Below are 25,617 nucleotides of genomic sequence, written 5' to 3'. Positions count from 1 at the left end.
TATAAAGAACTAAAGAAGCTGAAAAGCAGCAAACCAAGTAACCCACTTAAAAAATGGGGAAGAGAGCTAAACAGAGAATTCTCTGTAGAGGAATACCGAATGGCAGAGAAACACTTAAAGAAATGCTCAACCTCACTAGCCATTAGGGAAATGCAAATCAAAACAACCCTGAGATTTCACCTTACACCCATGAGAATGGCCAAGATCAAAAACTCAAGTGACAGCACATGATGGAGAGGTTGTGGAGAAAGGGGAACCCTTCTCCACTGCTGGTGGGTATGTAAACTTGTACAACCACTCTGGAAATCAATCTGGTGTTTTCTCAGACAACTAGGAATAGTGCTTCCCCAAGATCCAGCCATACCACTCCTAGGCATATATCCAAAAGAGGCTCAAGCACACAAAAAGGAAATTTGCTCAACCATGTTTGTAGCAGCTTTATTTGTAATAGCCAGAAGCTGGAAACAACCCAGATGGCCCTCAGCTGAAGAATGGATGCAGAAATTGTGGTACATCTACACAATGGAATATTACTCAGCAATGAAAAATAAGGAAATCATGAAATTTGCAGGTAAATGGTGGGATCTGGAAAGGATCATCCTGAGTGAGCTGTCCCAGAAGCAAAAGACACACATGGTATATACTCACTCATATAGACATACAACATAGGAGAAACCCACTAAAACCTGTGCATCTAAAGAATCTAAGCAAGAGAGAGGACCCTAACTAAAATGTCCAATCCCCAATCCGGAAAGGCAAAGAGGATGGACATCAGAAGAAGAAGAAAACAGGAAACAAACTAGGAACCTACCACAGAGGGCCTCTGAAAGCCTCTGTCCTTCAGACTATCAAAGCAGATGCTGAGCCTGATGGGCAACTGTTGGGCAGAGTGAATGGAATTTTATGTAAGAACTGGGAAATAGTAAGAGCTGGAGAGGACAGGGTCTCCACAAGGAGAGCAACAGAACAAGAAAATTTGAACACAGGGAACTTCCCAGAGACTCATACTCCAACCAAGGAGTATTCATAGAGATAACCCAGAACCCCTGCACAGATGTAGCTCAGGGCAGTTCAGAGTCCAATTGGGTTACATAGTAATGTGAAGAGGGACTGCCTCTGACATGAACTGACTGGCCTGCTCTTTAGTCACCTCCTCCCGAGGGGGAGCAGCCTTACCAGGCCATAGTAGAGGACAATGCAGCCACTTTTGATGTGAACTGATGGACTAAGATCAGAAAAGAGAGGAGAACCTCCCCTATCAGTGGACTTGGGGAGTGGCATGCATGCAGAGGGAGGGGGAGGGGGGGTTGGGAGGGGAGGAGGGAGGGGCTTATGGGGGGATGCAGAATGAATAAAGTGTAGTTGATGAAAAATTTTAAAAAAAAAGGGAAAAAATAATTTAAGAACCTTAAATGACTTTCAAAAGTGGAGGAAAACATGGAGTTAGTCAATCTATATGGAGCACGTCTCGCCCCTGGGGGCAATGGTCTCCTGAACCTACTAAGACCTCGGACACCACCACTGCTAGTTCTAGAACTGATGCAGGATGTTCCAAAGAGGGGGTTAAGGCTTCTCATAATATTTCCTATAAGCCCACACCTGTTTGTTTATATCCCCCATTTTTATTCATTATTAGCCAGATAGAGCCAAGTAATTGTGGTAATGATACTTGCTTTTTTGCCCAATGCTGGAATGCTAGTATATTTACTAGCTGGTTACTCGCATGCCTCGCTGGGTGCCTGTGCCCGTTGATGCCCCTCACGCTATGACTCTCTTCAGACAGAAAAGAGATCTTGGAATTACAGCCGCCATTGTTACTGCCATCTCATTGGCGGCTCTTGGAGCTACCACCGCGGCATTAGCCAGGAGTCATACTGTGCAGACTGCTCAGACCCTGAATAACCTTTTAGCCAATGTAGCTCATGCCTTAGATGTACAAAAAGGAATTAATGCTCAACTAAAAGGAGGCTTGATGGTGTTCAATCAGAGGACTGACCTCGTGCAGGAGCAAATTGATACCCTATGGCAAATCGCTCAACTTGGCTGTCAATGAAAGTATGCTGGACTTTGAGTCACTAGCATACAACATGAGAATTTTCCCTGTGCTGCAAATCTGTCTAAACAATTGTCTAGCTATATTTTAGGTAATCGGACTGGAGAATTCGATACTACGATGGAGCAGCTGAGAGTGGCCATTGTCACGGTAAATTCTACCAGAGTAGACGCAGGACTACCCACAGGATTATCATCATGGATTGCTGCAGCCATGAATCATCTGAAGGAATGGGCGGGCATGGGAGCGTAAGCAGGCCTTCTGGTGTTGGTCTCCTTGGTTTGCCTGTGGTATATATGCAAGATTAGAGTCTCACAACAGCGTAATGCAGCCGTGACCATTCAGGCCTTTACAGCCATTGAAGCAGGACAGTCTCCCCAAGCATGGTTGGCTACCATAAAAAGCTAAAATGTTACGCTCAGGATGCGAGGCTAAGCACTGCACTCAGGGTCAGCCGCTTTCGACCCAGAGAAGAACATGTCTGATTGCATGCGGGTTGATGCCGCAGGTCCCGCCTCTGAGAAAAAGGTATCGGATGGGCCTGATGCTCTTTGGGTGGATGACACCTAAATTAACATCAGTACAAAGTCCCAATTTATTTCTAATATCAGAGATCAGACCTCTACTCTTGCCTGATGCGTCTAAAACAAAAAGGGGGAACTGTAGAGAGCTGCGTAATGCCGCCCCTTAAAGATGGAGCTGGTTTCCGCCTTCCACCTTCCCGATGGTGAGTGCTCTCTGTCACGAACAACTCCACATTTGGCTAAGGCCGAGGATCTGGCTTGCTTCCATGTATGTGGACCTATCTGCATTGCCCACATGGCACGCTGGGGCTGGCTACCCAGAGGCTATTTAAGCTATGGGCTGGCTTTCCCCAGGGTCAGATGATTGTTCAAGGTTCCTGAATAAACTGCATTGAAAAAAAAAAAAAAAAAAAAAAAAAGAATAGCCTGGGTATATACGAAGGCACTATCTAAAGGAATAGAAGTAAGAAAGTCACTGGTAGGTGACTTTCAATCAAAAGGGTTGGTGATAGGATTCCAAATTGTTCTTAACTGACTTAGTTAAGCCCCTGGACTAGAAAAAGGTTTCCCACCATGCTGGCAAGGGCACATAAAGAACAGGACCTCCCATGGTAACCACTTTATGTAGGAGTGTCTTTCCTTGTAGCAAACTGGAAAGACTCCCTAGAAATCACCACATTCCATTACCACTAAACCTGTATTTGACAGCTTTATCTTTTGTGTATTCCAGGATGGCAACCTGAACCAACTCATAATCGTGACCTTCCAGGCTAACTTCTAAAGACAGCAGAGCCTAAGTAAGCTTCCCTAGCACCTAATGGCTTTACTGTCATGTAGCAGAAATTCAGGGCCCCAATACATAACCCACTTTACAAAGTTAACTTGCTGGGTGTTCATACTTCTCACCCAGCTGACTAGCTTTCCCTTCAATCCTAGGTCCTTTCTCCAGGGTCTCTGGTATTATTCAGAACTGTACCCCCCACATGGCTCTTCTAGATTTAGCCTCAAAAATCCAAAAACTCTCCTTAATTTCTTGTACTTCTAGCCTCACACACCAATCTAACAATAGTATCTCCCACATTTTCTTTAAGAAGTCATTTTAAAATTTTCCCATTAGTAATTCACCAAAACCAAACTGCATCTCACTGGAGCCAAGATGCAGAGCTGCCTCTTACTCCTAAAAACCCTATTCCTCAGACACAAACAATGTGTGGGCTCACCTTGCCGTGCTCCATCTCTGTTAATGGTCTCTGAAAGGCTAGGGGTGAAGAGACACACGGCATTCTGGAAGGTAAGGGAATTCTGTAGCATCAGTGACTGACAATATTCCATTACGTTGGCACAAATCTGTAGAAGAAAAGGAGTAACTAATGTTAGGCTAATTCCCCAAAGCATAGAAATCTAGACTGCAGAAGAACAAGGTCATAAGCCAGTTTGTGAAATTACACACAACTGTTATTTTTGTCAAAATTTCTAAAACCATAAAAAACTTCAGGTACACAATGTTCAGCCCTTCTTACCTGCTGCATGGCCAGCTCAATTTCATCTTTCTTGCTCACCCTATCTCCCTCCACATTATCATCTTGAAATTTAAACTGCCGCAGTCTGTCAGAGCCACCAAACCGACTTAGTAGGCCTAAGCACTGGCGCTGGGGGAAAAAAAGACACATTGTTCACTTTAGGTTGAAGGTGCTTAATGTCAGTGACCTCATTTTCCCTGGGGGAAGGGGGAAGGGGAATTCAGTGGGGAGGGGATTTACGCTTGAAAACACCTGATCTCTTACTTCCTACCGAGACAATGAAGGTAGTAAGCTTGCTAAGACTCACCTTTTGGCAAAGAAAGGAAATACTAATTTTTTTTTCCACAAAGAATCCCTATTATAACCTAAATTTTTTGAAGAAAATATATGTCCTATATAAAAATATTTAAGAATCCTTTATGAAAGTTATAAAATGAAATGCAAGTTAATAAACAAATGAAAAGTACAAGAGAATGGTCAGTAATAAATCCTGTTCTATCTACCAGGACTTAAAATTAAAGGCTGTAACTCCCGTTTCCCAGGACTCTCTGAAAAGGTTGGGAATTTATAGCAGCCTTGGCAGATAACATGCAAATGTTAGGGCCTGTGGGATGGTTCCTCAGCAGGTAAAGACCAAGCTTGACAATCTCGATTTGTCCCCTGGGGCCTATATGTAGGAAAGAAGAGACTCCCATAAGTTATCCTCTAACCTCCATGTGTATACAATGTTAGATGTGCACACACACATATATATATAATAAAAAACATAATTTTTAAAAAATTAATGCCAGCTTGAAATCTAAGTACTTTCTCCAATGCTTGCTACCGTTACAGATAAAATAGGTGTGTTCTAATATTACCAGAAGCCACCTAAAAGGTCTTTTTCTCCCTTTTGATGGAAAAAGAATACAAGAGAGAAATTTTGGTGGGTTTTAGTGGTGAATGTAAGTCCTGAAAATTTAATACAATGTGCATGTATTTGAGCCTAACTACACATTATGTAACTAGATCCAAAGTTTAAAATAGGCAGGAGTCAGTCTTCATCTTCATCATCTACACAGGGCTAGGGCTTCAAAGCTAGTGTCTTGCACATGCTAGGAGAGCTCTATTGAGCTCTGACATTTTCCTTTTGAAAACTTGTAAAAGTAGTTTATGAAAAGGTAACAGGTTAAGAAAATTATTGTATTAAAACAATAGAATGTCAATTGTTATATACAATTATGTTAAAGCTTGTAAGATGGAATGATGTTTAGGTCAAAGTAGGCCAGAAGACTCTTAGAAAGCCTATGATAAAATACCTAGTTAATAAACTAATATGTTTAAATGTGCTAAAAGATGATCATATACACGGAGAATTAAGGGATAAACTACTACTAATATATAAAAAACAATTTTTTAAAAAGGCAAAGCACTTAGTAGGCAAAGGCAGGAAGACCAAAAAGTTCAAGGCCAGACTGGCTATGTGAGGCCCTGCCTCAGAAAGCCAAGAGAGAGCAAGGGGATAAGGGGTTGGGAAGGGACAGCTGCCAACTGTAAGGAAAACAAAATACTGCACAAAAAGTAACAGTTGCCAGCTGATGGCACATGCCTATAATTCCAGCACACCAGAAGTAGAGGAATGAGAACTACTGCAAGTTCAAGGCCAGCCTAGTCTACACAGAGAGGTACAGGCTAGCCAGGGGTACATAGCAATACTCTTCTCCAAAGAGCAAGCAAAAAAACAACAATAGTAAAATTAACAATTTTTCATGGCTTACTCATTAACAATGTTTACACAGTCAGAATAACAAAACATTAAACATTAATATAAAAGCCCCTCAATACAGTTGTGTTGAAGCTTTAGGAGTGTGTGCTATAAAGGCTGAAGCAGAAGAACAGTAATAAACACACTAAATCTTCACCTGCAATGGAAAGTGGTCCTGGGAAAATCAAACAGTCTCAACAGTGCACATCACTCATCATCAGAGAACCGATGACACAGATGAAAGGGGGCTGCTCTAGTCAAGGGGTGGGCAGCATCTTAATACCACTATCTCAAAAAATAAGTCAGTTACCTGAAATCTTCCAATGTGTCCCTGTAGCTCCATTAGGGATCCTTCATTTACATCAACATCAAGTTCACTTAACATACCTATAAGAGGTGGAATATGTATAAATGTAGTTTCATGCTATGATGAAAACACCATGAACAAGAGAGTGCTTCTGGAATTTTCTACCCTTTACATGGATGAGCAGACTCCTGCCATGAAATTTTTGTGTTTACAATACTAGCACAAGGGCACTCACACACAACCTAAAATCTAGGGTAGGTACTTTCAAAGGTATTTTTTTAAATTTTAAGGGGATAAAGAAATGGCTCAGCGGTTAAGAGCACTGGCTGTTCTCTCAGAGGACCAGGGTTCATATTCCAGCACCCACATGGTGGCTTACAATCATCTGTAACTCTAGTCCAGGGGAATCTGGACCCCTCTTCTGGCCTCCTCCTTAGGCACCAGGAAGGCAAGGGGTGCACAGACATCCATGCAGGCAAAACATCTATATGCATAAGGTAAAACTTAAGAGTTTTTACTTTAAACTAAAAAGGTTTGCTTTTTAAGGAGGAGGAAGGAGAAAGAGAAGAAGGAACAACTAACTTATGCCATAAACACTAAGGAGCAGACAGAAAAAGGAGAATAAGCAGCAGGGATAAGCACTGTGCCTCAGCTCACAGCTTATCTGCTCCCTCGAAGAAAGGGAATAAACTCACAGAATCCTCGCAGACCTAATCCACAAGAAGCAGTCTGCGGAGAATCAGGGGGAAGGCCTTACAACACCTGCCCTGCACTGAGGGATGTAGTGGAGTCATTCAGTGAGGCCCAGACTAATTTGGAAACTTTGACACTCCACCAGATGAAAGACCCCTAAGTCTTCTCAGAAGCAGCAAGGCTCCAAGTTCTCTGACAGGAACTGCACCCAGCCTTGTCAACTCTCCAGCTCAGGGAGCTCAGATACAGAGACATCCACAGGAGGCAAAGTGCTGGAGACAATAGACCAGGTACTGCCTCATAGAAACAGAGGTACTGTAGTTAAATCTGTAAGTTCAGAAGCCACACTGCTTGGGACTCTGTAACTGTCCTGTACTTCAGTTCCCTCACCTGTATATACGAGTACAGACAGTTGGGCCACTTGAGATTCATGCATTTTCAAAACAATTAACATGCTGGAGGAGGGAGAGCAGTGCCTGGCACATAAACATGCATTATCACTGGTGCTGAATGTGCTGAGGGGAAGAAAGCCGCAGCCAGCTATGCTATCACTTAAGATCAGTGGCTATACCAAGACAACCTTAAAACATGAGAGAACCCAGTGCATATACATTTTCTTGAGAGAAGAGACCTGCAGTGAAAATTTAAAATGCCAAAAGATAAACAAAAACAAAACAAAACAAAAAAAAACCTCCTGAGGGTCAGGAAGACCTGAAGACTGAGTGGGACTATCACAAAACAGTCTGCAGGTAAAGTAGGAATTACAAAAGGACTCACATCTGGGCACTGACTTTAGAATTTACACATAGTACAGAAAAAAATGCATTATTTCCTAAGCATTTTTTAAAATCATGGTGACCTTTCAAGAATATCTCTTTATACTAAAGTATTTCTAGAATTCAATAATTCCTCTTATTTTTCTTCAATAAGCTTTTAATCTATAAAACTCATGTAAAATTCTTCTAAACCAGAATGTTTGAAGGTAATGTTCTCATATAACACCTGTATATGCTACCCCAATACATATAGTGCAATGTTTGAAAAGCTATTTACCAAATACAAGTATGAGATTCTCATGTTTGTTAATTATCTCCTTGAACTTTTTTCTTTGAGTGTACAGTTTATATAAACTTACTACTTAAATAAAGGCAGCTGAATGTCACCAGCCCCGATTTCAGGTCAGTCACGTGTTAACTGTAAAGTAATGAAAGCCTCACTCTATTAAGCCCATGTCAGCCTGCACAAAATTAATTGCACTCAACACAATCAACTCACCAGGCAATGCTGCTTTACTTATGATCCCTGTCAGCAGAGCTAATTCCTGCAAAGAGCCAGCGCTAACATCCTGACAGCGCAGAATTGCTTGGATGGTATCTGAATGGGAAATGAGAAATTGCAGCACCTGAGCATCCAAAGAGATGAAGGGGGAAGAAAAGGAAACTGCATTAGACATATACAATCCATCTTTTTAGCAAATAACTGCATGCAATGAACAACAAGAGAAGGGATGATTTCTGAATTTAGTTTATTTCTTCTCAAAACAAACGTCTGATCATGCCCCACCAGAGCTACACTACCTCAGAATCTGCATATTAACACAGCAGAGCTGTGCTGTAGGAGACTAGGAGACACTGCATAAAACCACCTACTTTACTTCTTTTACTATTTATTTAAAAGGAATGAAGAGAATTTCATATGAATGGATATAAAAATGAATTCAAGAAATCGCTCTATATCAGTTTAACTTGGGAAGCATGGTTCAATCACATAAAAGTTTTGTTACAGTCTCTTTCTGATTTGGTAACAATAAAAGGGACAGAAATTCTTCCCTCCAAGCGTTTTTCTGCCTTTGGAATTCTATGGAGCATCACCAGGCAGCCTCTCAGCACTTTCACAAAGGAACATCTTGATTAGATTTGCAGCACTATGAGGACACAGGCTAACCCCAAACAAGTGAGCCCTGAACTACTGCACACACTTTATTTAATAATGGATCTTATCATGACACTGCACATGTGCCAATTTTACTTTTTAATACAGGTCCCCATTCATACCCTATAATCACTAGCCATGAAACTTTTTTCCTCTCTTTAAGTGTGCTGGAATCAAACCCACACTAAAGGAAGCACTCTGCCCCTACGCCCAAATCTATCCCGATTCTCTTAAGAAACCCCTGCAAAGAATCTAACAGAGCCAACAGAAAACTGGTAATAGCAAACCAATGTGTAGAATTGATAGAGTGCTTGCACAGCACTCCTGAGGCACTGAATTCAGCTCCCAGCACTGGCTGGGTAGTAGAGGTGTGGGAGTGTGTGTGGTAAGAGTGGGGTGGAGGATGACTGCTCAGTCTAATAAAGAAGAAAACAAGGAGACCCCTGTGTTTAAGGCATCACTCTAGAAACCACAGCTGCCTTACCTGGTGCGGCAGCTGAGTGTCATGCAGGAAAAACACAAAATAATCAGAGACCAACGCACCTCAGGACATAGTTCCTGAGGATCACAATGAAATAAAATACTACAGATTCATGATGGAATAATAATAATAATGACTCTCTTGTACTTAAAGAAAACATTTATGATAGAAAAATCACTATTTTAATTATTTCATACTGTTAAAAAAAATCACATACAAACATACTTTCTTTCATATTTTTTATTTTTGGAAACAGGAAAGTTTAGTCAAGAAGTCCAAGAAAGGCTTTGACCTAGCCATATAGCCATGGAAGACTTTGAACTCTTGATCCTTCTGCCTCTACCTCCTAAGTGCCTAGATGACAGGAATGTTCAGCCATACCTAATTTTAGTTTAGTTTTGAGACAGAGTTACACCACGTAAGACAGGCTGACCTCTGACTTATGATCCTGTAGCCTCAGGCTCCCTAGTACTGGAATTACAAGTTTGCACCGCTAGACTAGGCTTATCTTTTGTATTTTCTAAAGGCCTTGTATTGGTTTGAATGAGAATGCCCCTCATAAGCTTATGTTTAAATACTTAGTCCCCAGTTGGTAGAACTATTTGGAAAGGATTAAGAGGTGTAGCCTCATGGAGGAGGTGTGTAAACTTTGAAGGCCTGAAAAGACATACACCATTCTCAGTGTGCTCTCTCTTTCCTCTGCCTCCTACAAAATGTGAGCTCTCAGCTGTCCCTGCTGAGACTTGCCTTCGCTCTGGCATCATGGACTCTAACTCCCTGAACTGTAAGCCCAATTAAACGCTTTCTTTGTTGTCTTGGCCTTGGTCATGGTGTTTATCATAGCAACAGAAACGTTAATTGAGACAGGCCTACTCTACCCTATCTAAATTCCCGGTTAAAATATGGCTTAGATGTCAGCTTATTATCAGAGTAACCGCGTACTTTTCTAGAGGAACAAATCTCAATCTCTGGCTTTCTATTTTAGGATTCTGTAAGTAGCAATGTTCCATTCACACAGCAGTACAAAAACTGGCCAGGGTAGTTCACAATGACATACAAGGGGTGATGCTCTATACTCAGCTTTGCCACTAACAGCAGAATGAACATGACCTCACAAGATTTCTACTACAGGATCTCTGCATCTGTAAAGTTGGTTCTGTATTAGTGACTCAGGTACAAAGTGCTTCTCTCACCTGCCCTGCTGCCTGCAAGTGCTGGGCTGTACATGACGTGAGGATGACCTGGCAGAGCTGGAGGGCTGGAAGGAGAATCTGCCGGTATCGGTCCACGGGTGTTGGGATGAACACTGGGGGGTCTCTCATACCAAACATGCTTGATTCGGTTCAAACAACCAAGGAGAGAGGAACACTGCATTTAAATATGGTCTTGATAATTCATTGTCATTTATATAAGCTGTAAATGCTTATATTTTAAGTTTCAGACAAACAAAAATGGCTGTTGTTGAGAGGAACAGAAGTAGAATGCAAAAGAAAGCAAGAGGCTTCATTGAGACAAGTAATTCTATGCCAGGATCTCAAAAGTATTTAACTCAACTCTATTTACATACATAGAAAATAGTAACTTTCGTGTCTAAAATTTAGAATATCAAAATAATCCCTTCCCTTCTCATGAGGCAACACAGTTCTGTGTTAAGCCTAAAAACCTCAGATTTCAATTGGGCAATGGAATTTAAACAGTAACTAAACCCACCTTAGGTATTTCTCATTGCTAGGAAGATATGCTGCCTGCCTAACAATGCTGCCATCCTGTAGACTGAGGCGGGGCAGGGAATCAGGGCCAGGTAAAGTGCTTTCTTGCCTTGGAAGCCTGATAACCCGATCTCAACCTGGGGCCCACATTGAAGAAGAGAATCAACTTCCAAAAGTTGTTCTCAGACCTTCACACACACTGTAGTGTTTGCAAGCTACACACACCCCAAAAAAGTAAAATTAAATTAAAAAACAAAAAACTGAATGTTTCATATCCAAATTGAACTGACATCTGCTGAAAAGCGTGAAACTAGAAAATTTCATTTGAACCCTTCAAATTAGTAAGCAATGCATAAAACACTAAAACCAGAAGAGAAAAATAACTCTGAAATTCTATTCAAATTATGAGGAACAGACATACATAATAAAGTAGTTCTTTTTTCTTCTCCTTGATTTTGTTTGTTATACAATCCAGGCTACCCTTGAACTCGCATTCCCCTGCCTCAGTCTCTCAAGCGCTGGGCTTACAAGCAGGTGTGCACTACATCTAGCAACAAGTGTTAACTGTGCTATATTTTAAAAGACCCCTAACTAAAGCAAGCATCTACGGAGCTCATATACAATATAAGGCTGGCAAGGCAACCCTGACTAACAGAACACTCACCCATCTCTCTCACACGATGCTGTCCTCTGAAATGAGAACTAGGCCCCACTTTTACTTTTGGAGCATGTTCCATTGGCTAGTAAACAGGTTTGCAACACTCCCCATCTCTCAGGAAAATCATCTTTGGGACTTTGATTATCTATTAGCAATCTTTTGCTAAGAGTTTTAGCAAACTGCTTCATATGGACACTTACCCATGTGGGTCCGTCTCTGGGCGCATATCATAGACTTGGCATTGTGCTAGCCTCACAATCACCCCTGATCTTAGGAGTTCTAATGCACCTTGCTGTAACTTAGCCACTCTTGTGAGCAATGCCTACAAAGTTACAAAAGGAAAATATCAGTGTTGAAATCATGTCCAAGAGCCTCATAGGAAAACAAGCACTCACAGTACGTAGTGAGGGAAAATCCTGAGCTGGCTACAAGAACATATTTTATCTCCTTTCTCATAACACTTCTATGAGAACTCAGGGATTAAAAGAAAGTATAAAGTGCCTGAATATTGTACATTATTATTATTGTGAATTATTCCATTCAAACAGTTTTTGTCAACAGATTAGGTGGCTTTGCTGTGCTCACTCCTAGTGTCTCTAACGGCTAGTACCATGCTTAGTGTATATTAGGTATTTAGTAAATACCTATGAAAAAGGCAAAAAACTCTAAGGTTTCCACTATCATGACATTATGCAATTAACAGAGAAATTGCAACAGATCTGGAGGGAAGGAAATGACAATGTAGACAATGTTTAAGGTGCTGCTGCTCCCTTCCCATGAACCCTGTCATGCCACCTCAGCAGCATCCTGAGTGAGCAAGCAAGACAATACCCTCTAACTTTCTTAGGATCACCCCAGCCTATCTTCACACTCAGAAGATGCATTTCCAGCACAAATCCCCAAATGTAAAACTCTTAAAATAATGGCAGCCTATATAACAGAAATATTCAGGGAGACCAGTGGCCTAGCAGTGAGCACAACTGCCTTCCAGTACACACCTGCAGGCCCAAAAGAAGACCCGCTGACCTAATGCCCAGTATCCATAAAACCTTACCATTTTGGATTCATAGGTATAAAGGGCTTTTAAGAGAGGAGGCTGTGGAGTCAGCAAGCTCTGTAGAGTACGGTCATCTTCCACCAAGCTGTCCACAAGGACCTTCAAATAGCCACTGTTAGAAAGGTACAGAAGCCACTGCTGCTGTTTGTCCACAGAGATAATCCGATCAAGGAGAGCCAGAGCCAGCATCTAAAGGAAGAAAGAATCAGAGTCAAAGCCTCACCATGTGGATGGTACCAAAACCACCAACAGCCACGACGGCCTTTATTTGCAGTACTTAGAACTTTTTCTTATAAGAATATGCATAATAGGATTTCACTGTTTCTTGAGGAGTTGGAAATTGTATGTCTCTAGAATCTCAATTTCTTCTTTTTTAATAATTTATTTAATTTTATGTGCATTACTGTGAAGATGTTAGATCCCTTGGAATCAGCATTACAGATAGTTGTGAGCTGCCATGTGGGTGCTGGGAATTGAACCCGGGGCCTTTGGAAGAGCATACAGTGCTCTTAACCACTGAGCCATCTCTCCAGCCCCTCAATTTCTTGATATAAAGAAAATCTTCAGTGTTAAGTTTAATTCTGAAGCAAAACCATTTTTAAAAAATAGCATTTATATTTCAGACAAACCCAGCCAACTACTTGCTGGAGAAAAGGAACAACTAATTTTTGAGAATGGATGTGTGGGTGCCTGTGTAAGATTATATGCACCATGAAGGCAAAAGGCCCTGAATTCCCTGGAGCTGGAGGTACAGACATTGCACTGTGAGCTGCCCAGTGTGGGTGCTGGGAACTGAACCCAGGTCTGCTCCAAGAAGAGTAAGACTCAGCTGCTGAGCTACCTCTCCAGCTCCCACTGGTTCTTTTAACTGTTACTTCTAACTCTTAAATTTTTATATGCTACTTAGAAGAATCTTAGAAAAGTATTAAAAATATATGTAAACTAATACAATTAAACATTTTTATCTATTTCCTCCCAGGCTTTTGTTCTATATATAAAAGTACTTTAAAAACTGTAAGCATATTTGTTCAAGGTTCCTGAATAAACTGCATTGAAAAAAAAAAAATTGTAAGCATAAACTAGAGATTGCTCCCTAGTTTGTATTTTATCTTATTTAAGGTTTTTGTTTTTTTTTTTTTTTTTTTTTTCCTCCCATAGACTTGAATTCAGTGGTGTAAGTGCTACAGAATCTTCCCCTGGGAGGAAATCCTGCTCCTCCCTGTGTCAATCAGAATGCCTCAATGCTTTACCGAAGGGAAATTGCAACCTCCCACCAGACAAAGGAGAACACATTCAGAAGAGGAGTAGCTGTCCAGCCATGGACAGAACAAACATCTGTTGGGCAGGATTCCTAGTGTTTCCACCCGTGCTGTCCTACCTACAAACTTAACAAAGGTAATTTTAAGCAGAAATTCTGAGTTAAGATTCCACATAATTAAATAAAACACAGAGTAACAAAACAGAAGCTACAAGTTATAGCAGATGAGCAGACTTACTATAAAATAATTCTGTACATGGCAATATACACTATAAAAGTTGCTGATTCAGTTTAGTATATATCTTCATAAACGCAAAATACTTATTCAGTAGCAATTCTAAACAACTGTTATTTTACCCTTCCAATCTCGTGACCATCACAAGCATCTCGGCAGACCACTTCCATGAGGGCAGCACCATAACTCTCGATGATAGCCATGTTTTCTCGTTGTAATTTACTAAACACATCTTCAGGGGCTGTCAGCCTTTCCCACATGGTTGTCTGAACTACAAGAATTAGAAGAGAAGTCCAATAAAAAGCAGCTTAGCAACAAATTATATCTCATACCCAATCTATTACTGCATGTATATAATGAGTCCAAACAAATGAACTTTAAAACATGTGTCACATGTACACTAATAATACTCACAATGCATAACCCTTTTTTTTAAAGATTTGTTTATTACGTATACAATGTTCTGTCTGCATGTTGACCTGCAAACCAGAAGAGGAAACCAGCTCTCATTATAAATGGTTGTAAACCACCATATGGTTGCTGGGAATTGAACTCATGACCTTTGGAAGATTAGCCAGTGCTCTTAACCTCTGAGCCATCTCTCCAGCCCCCGAAAGCATGACTCTTTCAGAAGATAAAATTAGGTATGGACTCCTAGTTATGGATTCCAAGAGAATTGGTAATTTGTATTATCCTGCTAATTAATTTGCTTTTGTATTTTATTGCCATCTTTCAAACTTTGGCTAAGAAGAAATGGATATAATATAGACAAAAAGATTCCTCAAAAAAAAAATCAGAAAATTTTAATCTTTGGGTTTTTTTAATTGAAATATTTATTAAAATTAAAAACCTTAGTTGGGCATGGTGGCACCTGCCTTTAATCCTAGTACAGAGGCAAAGGCAGGCAGTTCTCTGAGTTTGAGGCTAACCTGGTCTACAACGTGAGTCCAGGACAGCCAGGGCTATTACACAGAGAAATCCTATCTCAGAAAAAAAAAAGAAGAAAAAGAAAATTAAAAATGTTACCAAAATTAAAAACCTTACCATTTATAAGGGTAATTCAAATATATTATTAGTGTGTGAACATACATTTCATAGTGTCATGTACACCTTACAAAACTTTCATAACCAAATAAAGCAAGTTTTTTTTTTTTTTCCCAAAATAATTTGATGATTTTTCTCCATAACACTGTAGCAGTTTCTGAACAACCATCTGGTTTGTTTTGGTCCAACCCCCCTCCTTTTTTTTTTTTTTTTTGGTTTTTCAAGGCAGAGTTTCTCTGTGTGACAGCCCTGAATGTCCTGGAGTCTGTTTGTAGATAAGGCTAGCCTCCCACTCACAGAGATCTGTCTCAGTCTCCAGAGCGCTGAGATTAAAGTCTTGGCCTTGCCTGGCACTGACCTTGAACTAGGCACATAACACACACCTGTGATCACAGCACAAGATCCCTAATTTACAACTAGCCTGGGCTATAGAGATCCAATCTGCACAGAAATGAACTGTCATCTTGATGTCTAAACTAGGTGTGTTACAGACTTCTACCTGGTAGTTAAATAATGCTTGCCACTTTGATTAAAAGAATATGAAAAATATTTTTTAAGAGAAAAGTATGAGAGTTGTTGGGAGTGAACAGTCCCAATTATTATCTTTTTAAATGAAGCCTGATTGTTCCAAAAACTTCTTTAACTGCTTAATTTTACTGACTTTAAACATCTCTGTACACAGGGCCTGTACAGACGGCTCAGTGTTTAAGAGCACTGCTGCCCCTCCAGAGGACCGCATTCATGCCTAGCATCCACAGGGCAGCTCACAGCCACATGTAACCCCACTTCATAGGAGTTACATATGATGCCTTCTTCTGGCCTGAGACACACTGTACACAGACATACATCCAGGCCAAAAGAGAGTGTGTGTGTGTGTGTGTGTGTGTGTGTGTATGTGTGTGTGTGTGTGTATATGTGTGTGTACCCACACATCAAGTAGCTCTCTACTTCTTCTAAGGTATTAGGCATGAATGACAGCAACTACAGGATGGTCTGAGAGAATCCTCACTCAAAACACAAACATTCACAAGGAAGAGTACAGAGAAAGCCCATCATTAGACAATGCCACTGACAAGTTCTTAACATAGTGTAGTTGAAATACTTATTATTAAAAAGAAAAAGGTTTAATAGAAATAAAATTAACAATGAAAAACATATCCATTATAAGAGTAATTTAAACATACAGTTTGGTTAAGAAGGACCATATACCATATAGACAAAAATCTTCCTCAAAAAAAAAAAAAAAAAAAAAAAAAAAAAAATTAGCAAGTTCCATGGGAGTCTTCTAGATATACCCAGTAAAGCAGTAACTTTGTTTGAAAGTAATTTTGTGCTTAGTCCTGTAGAGTGCAGGATTTCAGAAATGTGCCATTGTGCACAGCTCAGTATTTTTAAATTTATATTTATTTATGTACATGTGTGTGCAGGTGTCCATGAAGGCCATGAGAGACGTGGCTCTCCAGAACTGGAGTTACAGGTTTAGAGGAACCACATGATTTATTACAGGTTTAGAGGAACCACATGATTTATTGGTTGATTGACTGATTTTATGTGAGTGCTCTCTTTGCATATACACCTACATGCCAGTAGAGGGCATCAGATCATATTCTAGATGGTTGTGAGCCACACTGTGGTTTCGTGCAATTGAGGGCAATTGAACTCAGAACCTCTGGAAAGGCAGCTGACAGGGCTCTTAACCACTGAGCCATCTCTCCAGCCCCAGATGCTGGAATCTCAAATCCCATCCTCTGCAAAAGCAGCAAGTATTCTTAACTCTAGCCCTGACTTCCTTTAAATGAAAAAAATCCTACCTTGAATTTATCCAAAACAACTTTCACACTAGTATAAAACACATATATACTACAGATGAGCATTTGTACTACGAAGACCATCTTTAGATGGCCATTTTAAAAGCTCTATTAAAATAAAATTGCATACTGCTTCACTACCACAAATCTTCTTGAAAAGTAGATATATATGGGAATTTTGATGCAGCATTTTTTGTGATGAATAAAGAAAGTGTTTAAATGTTATATCCTTACTATAGAATAACAGCCATTTTGGAAGACCCCAGTAGGTATGTACTGTGGTGCAAGGAGAAAAGAGACACTGTCCAACTCTACAAACAGCACACTGCAGTTCAATTACATAAAACTAAAACATTGACTGAGTGTTGTACTAATCTCCATATCTCAAAAACTAAACATGTTTAGTTTAAAATTAAACATGCTCACTTTTAGAGAGCAATCTAATGATTCTGTCAGGACTTACTAATTGTAATTGTGCTGAGTCAAAAGATGGAGAAGTGACTTAAATTTGTGAAGTTACCATATTTTTGTTTGTTTGTTTGTTTGTTTGAGGCAGGGTTTCTCTGTGTATCCTTGGCTGTCTTGCACTCATTTTGTAGAGCAGGCTAGCCTCAAACTCACAAAGATCAGCCTGCCTCTGCCCCCTGAGGGCTGGGATTAAAGACATGCGCCACCAAGGCCAGCTTAACTTGCTTAATCTTTCAAAGATTAGAAATCAATCTGACTTTACCAGCTTCTAATGTGTCTGGCTCATCTGGTCTCTGGGCAATCTGTAAGTAGTAAAGCAGAGAGCCGTACAGGTGAGTCCTTACACGCTGGAAACCACCACCTAGGAAGACAAAGACATACAGTCAAGCGCAAACTTCTTTTTCAATAAAGTTAGAACAAAGTTGTAACGTTTTGAAAATGTAGAAGGAAAAAAACCTGTCTTCAAAATAAAGTCTAATAGTTTCTTCAATATGATGTGAAGCGAAGAGTCTCCAATAGACGCAAAGCCCACTGGCCGGCTCTCTGCTGCAGGCGGTGAGGTGAAGGAACTATCAAGCATGAAAGCATAATGGGCCTCTCCAGGTCCTGAGACCAATGGCTGCTTCTGTTCTGTGCGTACAGCCTGGCTCAGGTGAGCGGTCAGGGTGAACACAGCGCCGGCAACCACTGGCATTAACTCCTGTGCTGCTTCATCATCCAGTATCTTTAAATACAAGGGAGAGCAGAGTGAGATCCAGCTTTCATTGAAACTGTTAACAAGTCTCATATCCTTTTCAACTATCTTAAGAATGAAAGAACTGCTGGGCAATGGTGGTGCACGTCTTTAATCCTGGCACTTGGAAAGTGGAGGCAGGTGGATCTCTGTGAGTTAAAGGCCAGCCTGCTCTACAGAGTAAGTTTCAGGACAGCCAGGACTACACAATAAGAAACCTTATCTCAAACTACTACCAACCTCTAGCCCCCAATAATATAAGAACTAAGCCGGGTGTACACCTTTAATCCTAGGCCTCCTGAGGCAGAGGCAGGTGAGCTCAAGACCACTCTGGTCTATAGAGTGAATTCTAGGACAGCCTAAGCTACACAATGAAACTCTGTCTCAGAAAAACAATAACAAAAGAATGTAAAAACTATTCAAAAGGAAAAACACTAAACAAGTGTAACTTAACTAATTCTTTTATTTGTTTTGTTTATTTTGGTTTTTTGAAACAGTGTTTCTTTGTGTAGCCTTGGTTGTCCTGGACTCACTTTGTAGATCAAGATGGCCTGGAACTCACAGAGATCCGCCTGCCTCTGCCTCTACATGCATGTGCCACTGTGCCCACCACTTAACTAATTCTTACCAGAATTCCATGCAGACGTTTTTTGCTTTGAAATACACTTACTGGTATTCCATGAAAACTTATTTTTATTCACCACCAGGATCATATTCAGTAGTTCTGAGATGGGATCTGCCTATAACTCTTTTTACAAAGCTTCCTGGATGATTCTGAAACATTCTAGCTCATAGCTCCTACTGTACAGAAAAAATCTTCCTCAAGGAAAGTTTTCACATTAGTGTTCTACTTTATTTCTAATCTAAAATGAAAAAAAAAAAATTAGAGTAGCATGCTTAAAGACAAATGCATATACCTATACCATATATTTATACATTTCCTTAGGGATATAAAGTAACTCAGGAAAAAAAGCACCTTATCATGCAAATCCTGTAAAATGTCACGAATAATCAGCTGTCGATCCTCTGCCTGAATGAACTCCTGAGGACAAGCTGTCAGTATAATTTCTACTAGCTGTCTCCATGATTCTAGGGCATGCCGCTTCGCATGAAGACACTGCAGCAACTTGTTTCTTCCTACAACATACTGAAGAATAGTGCTGATTTCCTAAAGCCACAAATATTGAAAGAAGTTAATATTCAGGGAATAATACATGTTTTATTAATCAATTTCCTATTTTAACATTGTCAGATATTCAGAAAACAATTTGTTTACTTATTGTATAACTTTTAAAAATTCAAATATTAAAAAAAATAAAAGCATAAAACATTCTATGAAAGTTTAGTGTGTGTGTGTGTGTGTGTGTGTGTGTGTGTGTGTGAATACCACAGAAACGTTTATGAATCATTTCTTGTGGCTTCTGAAGATCAGACTCAAGACACCTGGCTTGGCACTATGTGCCACTACTCACTGAACCATTTTACTGGCCCTCCATGAAAGCTTACTAAGTAGTTTATCAATTACATGTGCACTTACAGCTTTTTAAGCAAGCACCTTAAGTAGTACAGACAGCTGAAAGTGTCAAACTACCACAGAGCTTACCTCCATCAGCAGAGGCCTCTGTCCTATGGCTGCCATACCCTGAAGAGCATTGACTTCAGCTACAAGAACCCTATGAAGAAGCTAATTAGTGAAAAAGAGAAAAACAGTATATCAGATGCCAGCAGAATATTACGTAACAATTACCATAACCCGCCCTTATTAGAAACGGTCCACACACAATGTAACAACAGCATGGTCCAATTTGCAGACACAAACATTAGCCATCCCTCTCTATCCAGAGAGTAGTACCAAAGGGCTCAGAGCAGTAATTTAAGGCTGGGTGCCTCAGGGTCATCCTCATTTGCTGAGGATTTTATCATCCACATGGTGGAGAACTGAATACTAAAAAACCACTCCATACACCTAGCTAGGTGAGAAAATTCATAAAGGAATTGGGAATGGGAAAGCTTTTAAGGAAAGTAAGGGTAATCAGTAAGTTTTATTCCCTCCAAGTTAGACAGAACAGCCCAATAAGCTAATAACGTGGGGGGGGGGGTCATGTTTCTCTGAGGGCTCCATGTCTGAACCACTATTACTGCAAGCTCTTTAAAGTAACCCTCACCTTGACATTGCAGATTGTTTGCCCCCGTAAATTCTTGTGTTCACAGTTGGCAATGACTTGCTCAATCTGAGCACGGTCAAAAAAATCCAGCTGCAAAGGCTCAGGAATATCCTGACTGAAGTCAATTGAGTCAAGAATACTCAAAATTTTTCGACGTACTAGAAACAAGAAGTAAATAAGCTGTACTTGAGGCACTGAAGAGGGAAAAAAAACCATCATACTTAGCTCACTAACATGCTATGCTGTGAACCCAAAGGCTCTGCTGAAACTTAAGCTTGCCATAGCTCTGATATGGCCACTCACTAAGATCACTTTTCTTCTGCTCTTGACAGTAAATCATCCTTTACACAGCTTTTCTTTATAGGTCCAAAATCTATAGATATGAGTAAATTATCCTGTAATTTTAAGCAAACATGTCTATAACGAATTACAATTCCAAGGACTTCACCTTTTGTGGCAGTGTCAAAATGGAGGAACCCAGAGACAGACCTATTTTCATCTTCTATTCCTCCTTCACCATCTGCTGGAACACCAATAGCAATAGATCAGAACAGGAAAAATACTTTTAAAATCACATTTTCTTAGAGATGGCAAACATTATGCATTTTGATTCTGGGTCAAAGAGCCTTTTGTAAATGGGTAATTAAGACAGAAAGAAGACGAGGACTTACTAGCAATGTTCATCCAACTCTTTCCATCCCAGTGTGACCCATTCATAACACTGAAGAGGGTAATTAGAATTTCAAAACTGGCAAGAACCCATTACACTAAAGAGATGATTTTAAAAAAGCTTATGTTTAATTTGCATGTATAATACACACTGAAATACCTTGGGTTATGCTGTCTCAGTACGACAATCAATTATTTTAAATATGGCTATGTTGCAAATGTGTTAAGAGGAAAATAAAATGATATCAACGGACAATTTTTGTTTTGTAGGGTGCTTGTTTGTTTTACATTGGGGTTCTGTTTTTTAAAACAGGATCTTTCTATGTAGCCCTAGCTGTCCTGCAACTCACTACGTAGACCTGTCCAGCCTAACGCTCAGAGAGCCACCTGCCCCTGCCTCCCAAGTGTGGGGATACAGACACTAAGGCCGGGAAGCAGCAGCTGTGCCTCGGTCGCACACTAAGTGCAGGGCGTGCACACATCGGGGCTCACCTGAGTAAGGCTTCACTGGCATGTCATCCAGCAAGAGGTGCAGAAGCCTCTGTGTATGTGAGCGCTGGCGATTCAGGGACGTTACTCTTAATTCTATTGAGGCAGTCTTCATAAGCCAGGACATTTGATTCAGCATGGAGATTTCATACTCTAGAATTTAAACAAATTTCATTTCCCCCAGTTATAACACAAAATCAGAAAATCCCATGAATCATGAGATACTTCCTCATGAAACAAAGTCAGTCATTTCTGAATCACAGTAACATCATAATCAAAACATAAAATTATAAAAGAAAAAAGACACCAGGAAAAAGAAGTTATTGTATGTCTATGAAAGATGAAGAGAATAATAAAATTTTTATTAGTGCCGGATGTGGTACACACCTTTAATCCCAGCACTCAGGAGACAGAAGATCTCCACAAATTTCAGGCCAGCCTGATCTACATAGTAAGTTCCAGGCCAGCCAAGTTCCATAGTGAGACATGGTCTCAAAAAAAAAAAAAAAGTTTATTACCAGAATAATTTCACAAAAATCTTATAGTCTGCCACAATTTAACATCAAATGTTTACTTTGTATTTTGTTTTAAAAAGTAATCTTCAAATTTATAACAATTCATAAAAAACATAATTTTTATTCCATAATACATACTTAAACTCACATTACATAATTTTATCATCTATGATAAGACAGTTGGTAGAGCTCTTACCTTGATATCTAATATATAAAATAGTTTAAAGGGGTTAGAGAGATGGCTGCATGGTTAAGAGCATTTGCCACTTTTGCAGAGAAAGAGAATCCTGGGTGAATCCCCAGCGCCCACATGGCAGCTCACAACTACCTATGACAAAGTCCCACGGGATCTGCCACCTCTTCCCCAGCTCCTGCAGGGACATGGTGCATGTAAACACACATACACAAAATCTAAAAATAAATTTTTCAGAAGAGAAGTTTTCAAATTCAACATTATTGTAACATAACCGAAGCAAGTCTCAAACACAGTCCCCCGCCTCAGGCTCCCACGTGCTGACCCGGATAACATACATGCACAACCATTCCTGGCTCAGTATTATTTTCATGCTTGTTGGGTTCTATACTTTGAGGTTCTAAATGATGACAAACATAAACATACTTGGCCAAATAATAATATTAACAATCTCAGTCTGCCCTGGTTGGTCTTTTTGCCAACTTGACACAGGCTACAGTTACCTGAGAAGTAACTTCAACTGAGAAAATGCCTCCATAAAATTAGGCTGTAGGCAAGCCTGGAAGGCATTTTCTTAATTAGGGGACTGACTGAGAGGGCCCAGCCTATTGTGGGTGATACCAATCCTGGGCTCCTGGCCCGGGATGACAAGCAAGCCACAGGGAGCAAGCCAGTAAGCAGCACTCCTGGAGGTTTCTGTTTCGGTTCCTGCTTCCAAATTCCTATCAGTTCCTGCCCTGATTTCTCTCAGTAATGGAACTGACCTGAGACTAATAAGATAAAATAAACCCTTTCTTCACCAAGATGCTTTGGTCATAGTACTTATCACAGCAATAGAAACCCTAAGCTAAGTCAATTTTTACAACACACATATCACAAGCCTGACAGTCACTTTTCTTTGGAGTAGCTGTGTACAAAATGTAAGTTTCTATAACGTTCTTATATAAGCAAAGTCTCATAACTAAAAAAGACAAAGTTATGAAAATACAGAAAACCATTTGTCAATTAGATAATTCCCAAGGATCTTACAGTTTTCTAAAAAGTAAATTAGAAAGCTGACAGTTAATAGTAATAGAAATGGGTTAACAGAATGTATGGACCTTCGTTTTAAAACTATGAAGACATATAGTAAGTTTCAGGCCTATATTGTGGTACCAGCTGTGGGTCCAGCTACTAAGGAGACTAAATTCCAGACACCCTTGGTTTGTCTATAACATAGATCCCAAAAGCTGTCAAAAGTTAAGCAAGGGCTGTGAAATGGCTCAGCAGATATAGGTACTTATACCAAGCCTGACTACCTGAGACTGATCCCTGGGACCCACATGGTAAAAGGAGAGAACCAACTCCTAAACGTTGTCTTTCAGCCTCTACAGGCATATTGTTGTGCAAAGTGTAGAAATAAATGGTAAGTTCTGAGCTGGAGAGTTGGCTCAGAAGTTAAGAGCACTCACTGGCTGTTCTTCCAGAGGCCCCGAGTTTAATTCCCAACACCCACATGGTGGCTCACAACCATCTATAATGAGATCTGCTGCCCTCCTGTGGTATGCATGCAGGCAGAATGCTGTATAAATAATAAATACATAAATAAATCTTTTAAAAATAATAATAATAAGTTCTACCAAATGTATAAGAGATTAACACAAACAAGCATAGAAAAGTTTATTTGTAAATATTTAACCAAAAAGAAAATAAAGAGCCAGATGTAATAGCGCACGCCTTTGATCCCTGCACTCTGAAGGCAAAGGCAGGGTGGATCTCTGAGTTTGAAACCAGCTGGGCCACAAAGTGAGTTCAAGGACAGCTAGGGCTACACAGAGAAACCCTGTCTCAAGAAAACAAACAAACAAAAAAAAAAAAAACCAAAAACCAAACCAAAAAACCAAAAACCAAAAACAAGGATGCTGGGAAGACAGACTTCTTCTGGCCTTAGCAGACACGGAGAGCACATATGCACAGATATACATACAGGGAAAACAAAAACTTTTTTTTTAAATACGTGGGTTTTTTTTATTTAAAAGAAAAACATAATATTAAAAAACTTAAATTGGTCTAGGATAGTTCTTAGTCATGTCAATAAATGAGATTTATACGTTCCTCTAAAATTACCTTCTTAAAATAAAAACAAAGTTTTATTTCAAGACAATTGATTACTTTCAAATATAAGACACAAACATAAATTAGAAATTTCTCTAAGTAATTTTCATTCACACGCAGGCAAGATATCTCAGCAGGAGCCCAAGTTCAATCCTTAGAACTCATGTAAGTGAAAGGAGGGAAGACTCCATAAAGATGCTCTGTGCCTGCACATGTGCACGGTGGCATGTGCACACCCTCACACATATAACATGGAACACACACAAGAACGAAAGACCTTATTTCAGGGATTTGCTTATCCCTCTAACACAGCCTTTAAGTTTTGTTAGAAAAGGACCCAATTCCCTCATCCAGATTATGCTCATGTAATTTTACACTAGAAGTGAAGATAGGAGCCTTCTAAAGCACAAATTACAAAAGCATCCAAAGGGAGCTGAAGAGATGGCTCAGAGGTTAAAGCACTGGCTGCCCTTCCTAAGATCCTGAGTTCAATTCCCAGCAACCACTGGTGGCTCACAACCATCTGTAAAGAGATCTGGTGATCTCTTCTGGGCAGGACACAGTATACATAATAAATAACCCTTTAAAAATTGTTTTTAAAAAAAAAAAGCATCCAAAGGAACAGCAGCAAAGTAACAAATGTCATGAGAAGTCCACAATACCCGCTGCTCCAAACATGTGCATACACTGGTTACACATTTGACTGATTCTAAGCTGCAGATGCAAAACCCAACATGTTCCAGAGTCCAAGATAAAGCGCCCAATACCACAAGTGTAAAATCAACACCTGACCGCACATAACAGCAGACAAAATGAAGACACACAAAAAAATATGCGATAAAATTAATCTCCGGCTATTCCTATAAGGTTTACATATACAAATGAACTTCACGTTTAGAACTGGTACAGTCCCCAAGACATTGCATATGTAAGAAATACTCCAAAATTAAAAGGGATTGGATGGGGCATGGAGGTATATGCCTGTAATCCCAGGAGAGAGAGAGTACCTCAGATTCCAAGCCCAAATCCAGAGAAAAACCCTATCCATCAACCAGTCAATCAAATATTCAAATTCTGAAAAAAAGAGTTCTCAACCTGTAGTAATAAAGCAAGGTAATGTCGTACCTCTGTTTGAGAAAGGCAGATGCTGCAACTGGGAAAATAAGAAATCTTGGCTGGTTCTCAAGTACCTCATAGTAGGACCAGATGTATCTGAGCATGCACATAACTGATATATCACCTAATGAAATAAAAGGAAATTGTTATTT

The 25,617-nt window shown here is 40.0% G+C and overlaps 1 protein-coding gene across 6 annotated transcripts in view; it reads right to left on the bottom strand.

Annotated features, from left to right (window-relative positions):
* Positions 1-25,617, bottom strand: part of Nup205 (nucleoporin 205) — a 75,042-nt gene that overhangs the window by 10,271 nt on the left and 39,154 nt on the right. For 3 of the 6 annotated variants that reach the window (XM_021653556.2, XM_060380180.1, XM_060380182.1), the window contains exons 23-38: positions 25,475-25,589; positions 21,551-21,700; positions 20,838-20,912; positions 20,390-20,547; positions 19,828-19,908; positions 19,201-19,392; positions 17,948-18,215; positions 17,754-17,852; positions 14,294-14,442; positions 12,676-12,867; positions 11,822-11,943; positions 10,448-10,586; positions 8,117-8,243; positions 6,152-6,228; positions 4,098-4,226; positions 3,798-3,924 (exon numbers count right to left, since the gene is read on the bottom strand). In XM_021653556.2, the coding sequence (XP_021509231.1) occupies positions 3,798-3,924; positions 4,098-4,226; positions 6,152-6,228; positions 8,117-8,243; positions 10,448-10,586; positions 11,822-11,943; positions 12,676-12,867; positions 14,294-14,442; positions 17,754-17,852; positions 17,948-18,215; positions 19,201-19,392; positions 19,828-19,908; positions 20,390-20,547; positions 20,838-20,912; positions 21,551-21,700; positions 25,475-25,589 (2,200 nt within the window). The remainder of the gene's footprint in view (positions 1-3,797; positions 3,925-4,097; positions 4,227-6,151; positions 6,229-8,116; positions 8,244-10,447; positions 10,587-11,821; positions 11,944-12,675; positions 12,868-14,293; positions 14,443-17,753; positions 17,853-17,947; positions 18,216-19,200; positions 19,393-19,827; positions 19,909-20,389; positions 20,548-20,837; positions 20,913-21,550; positions 21,701-25,474; positions 25,590-25,617) is intronic. The other 3 variants (XM_021653558.2, XM_021653560.2, XM_060380181.1) reach the window with 1 other exon arrangement.

The sequence above is a fragment of the Meriones unguiculatus genome, chromosome 3, assembly GCF_030254825.1.
Source record: "Meriones unguiculatus strain TT.TT164.6M chromosome 3, Bangor_MerUng_6.1, whole genome shotgun sequence".
Lineage (NCBI taxonomy): Eukaryota > Metazoa > Chordata > Mammalia > Rodentia > Muridae > Meriones > Meriones unguiculatus.
This window is presented reverse-complemented; position numbering and strand designations above follow the sequence as displayed.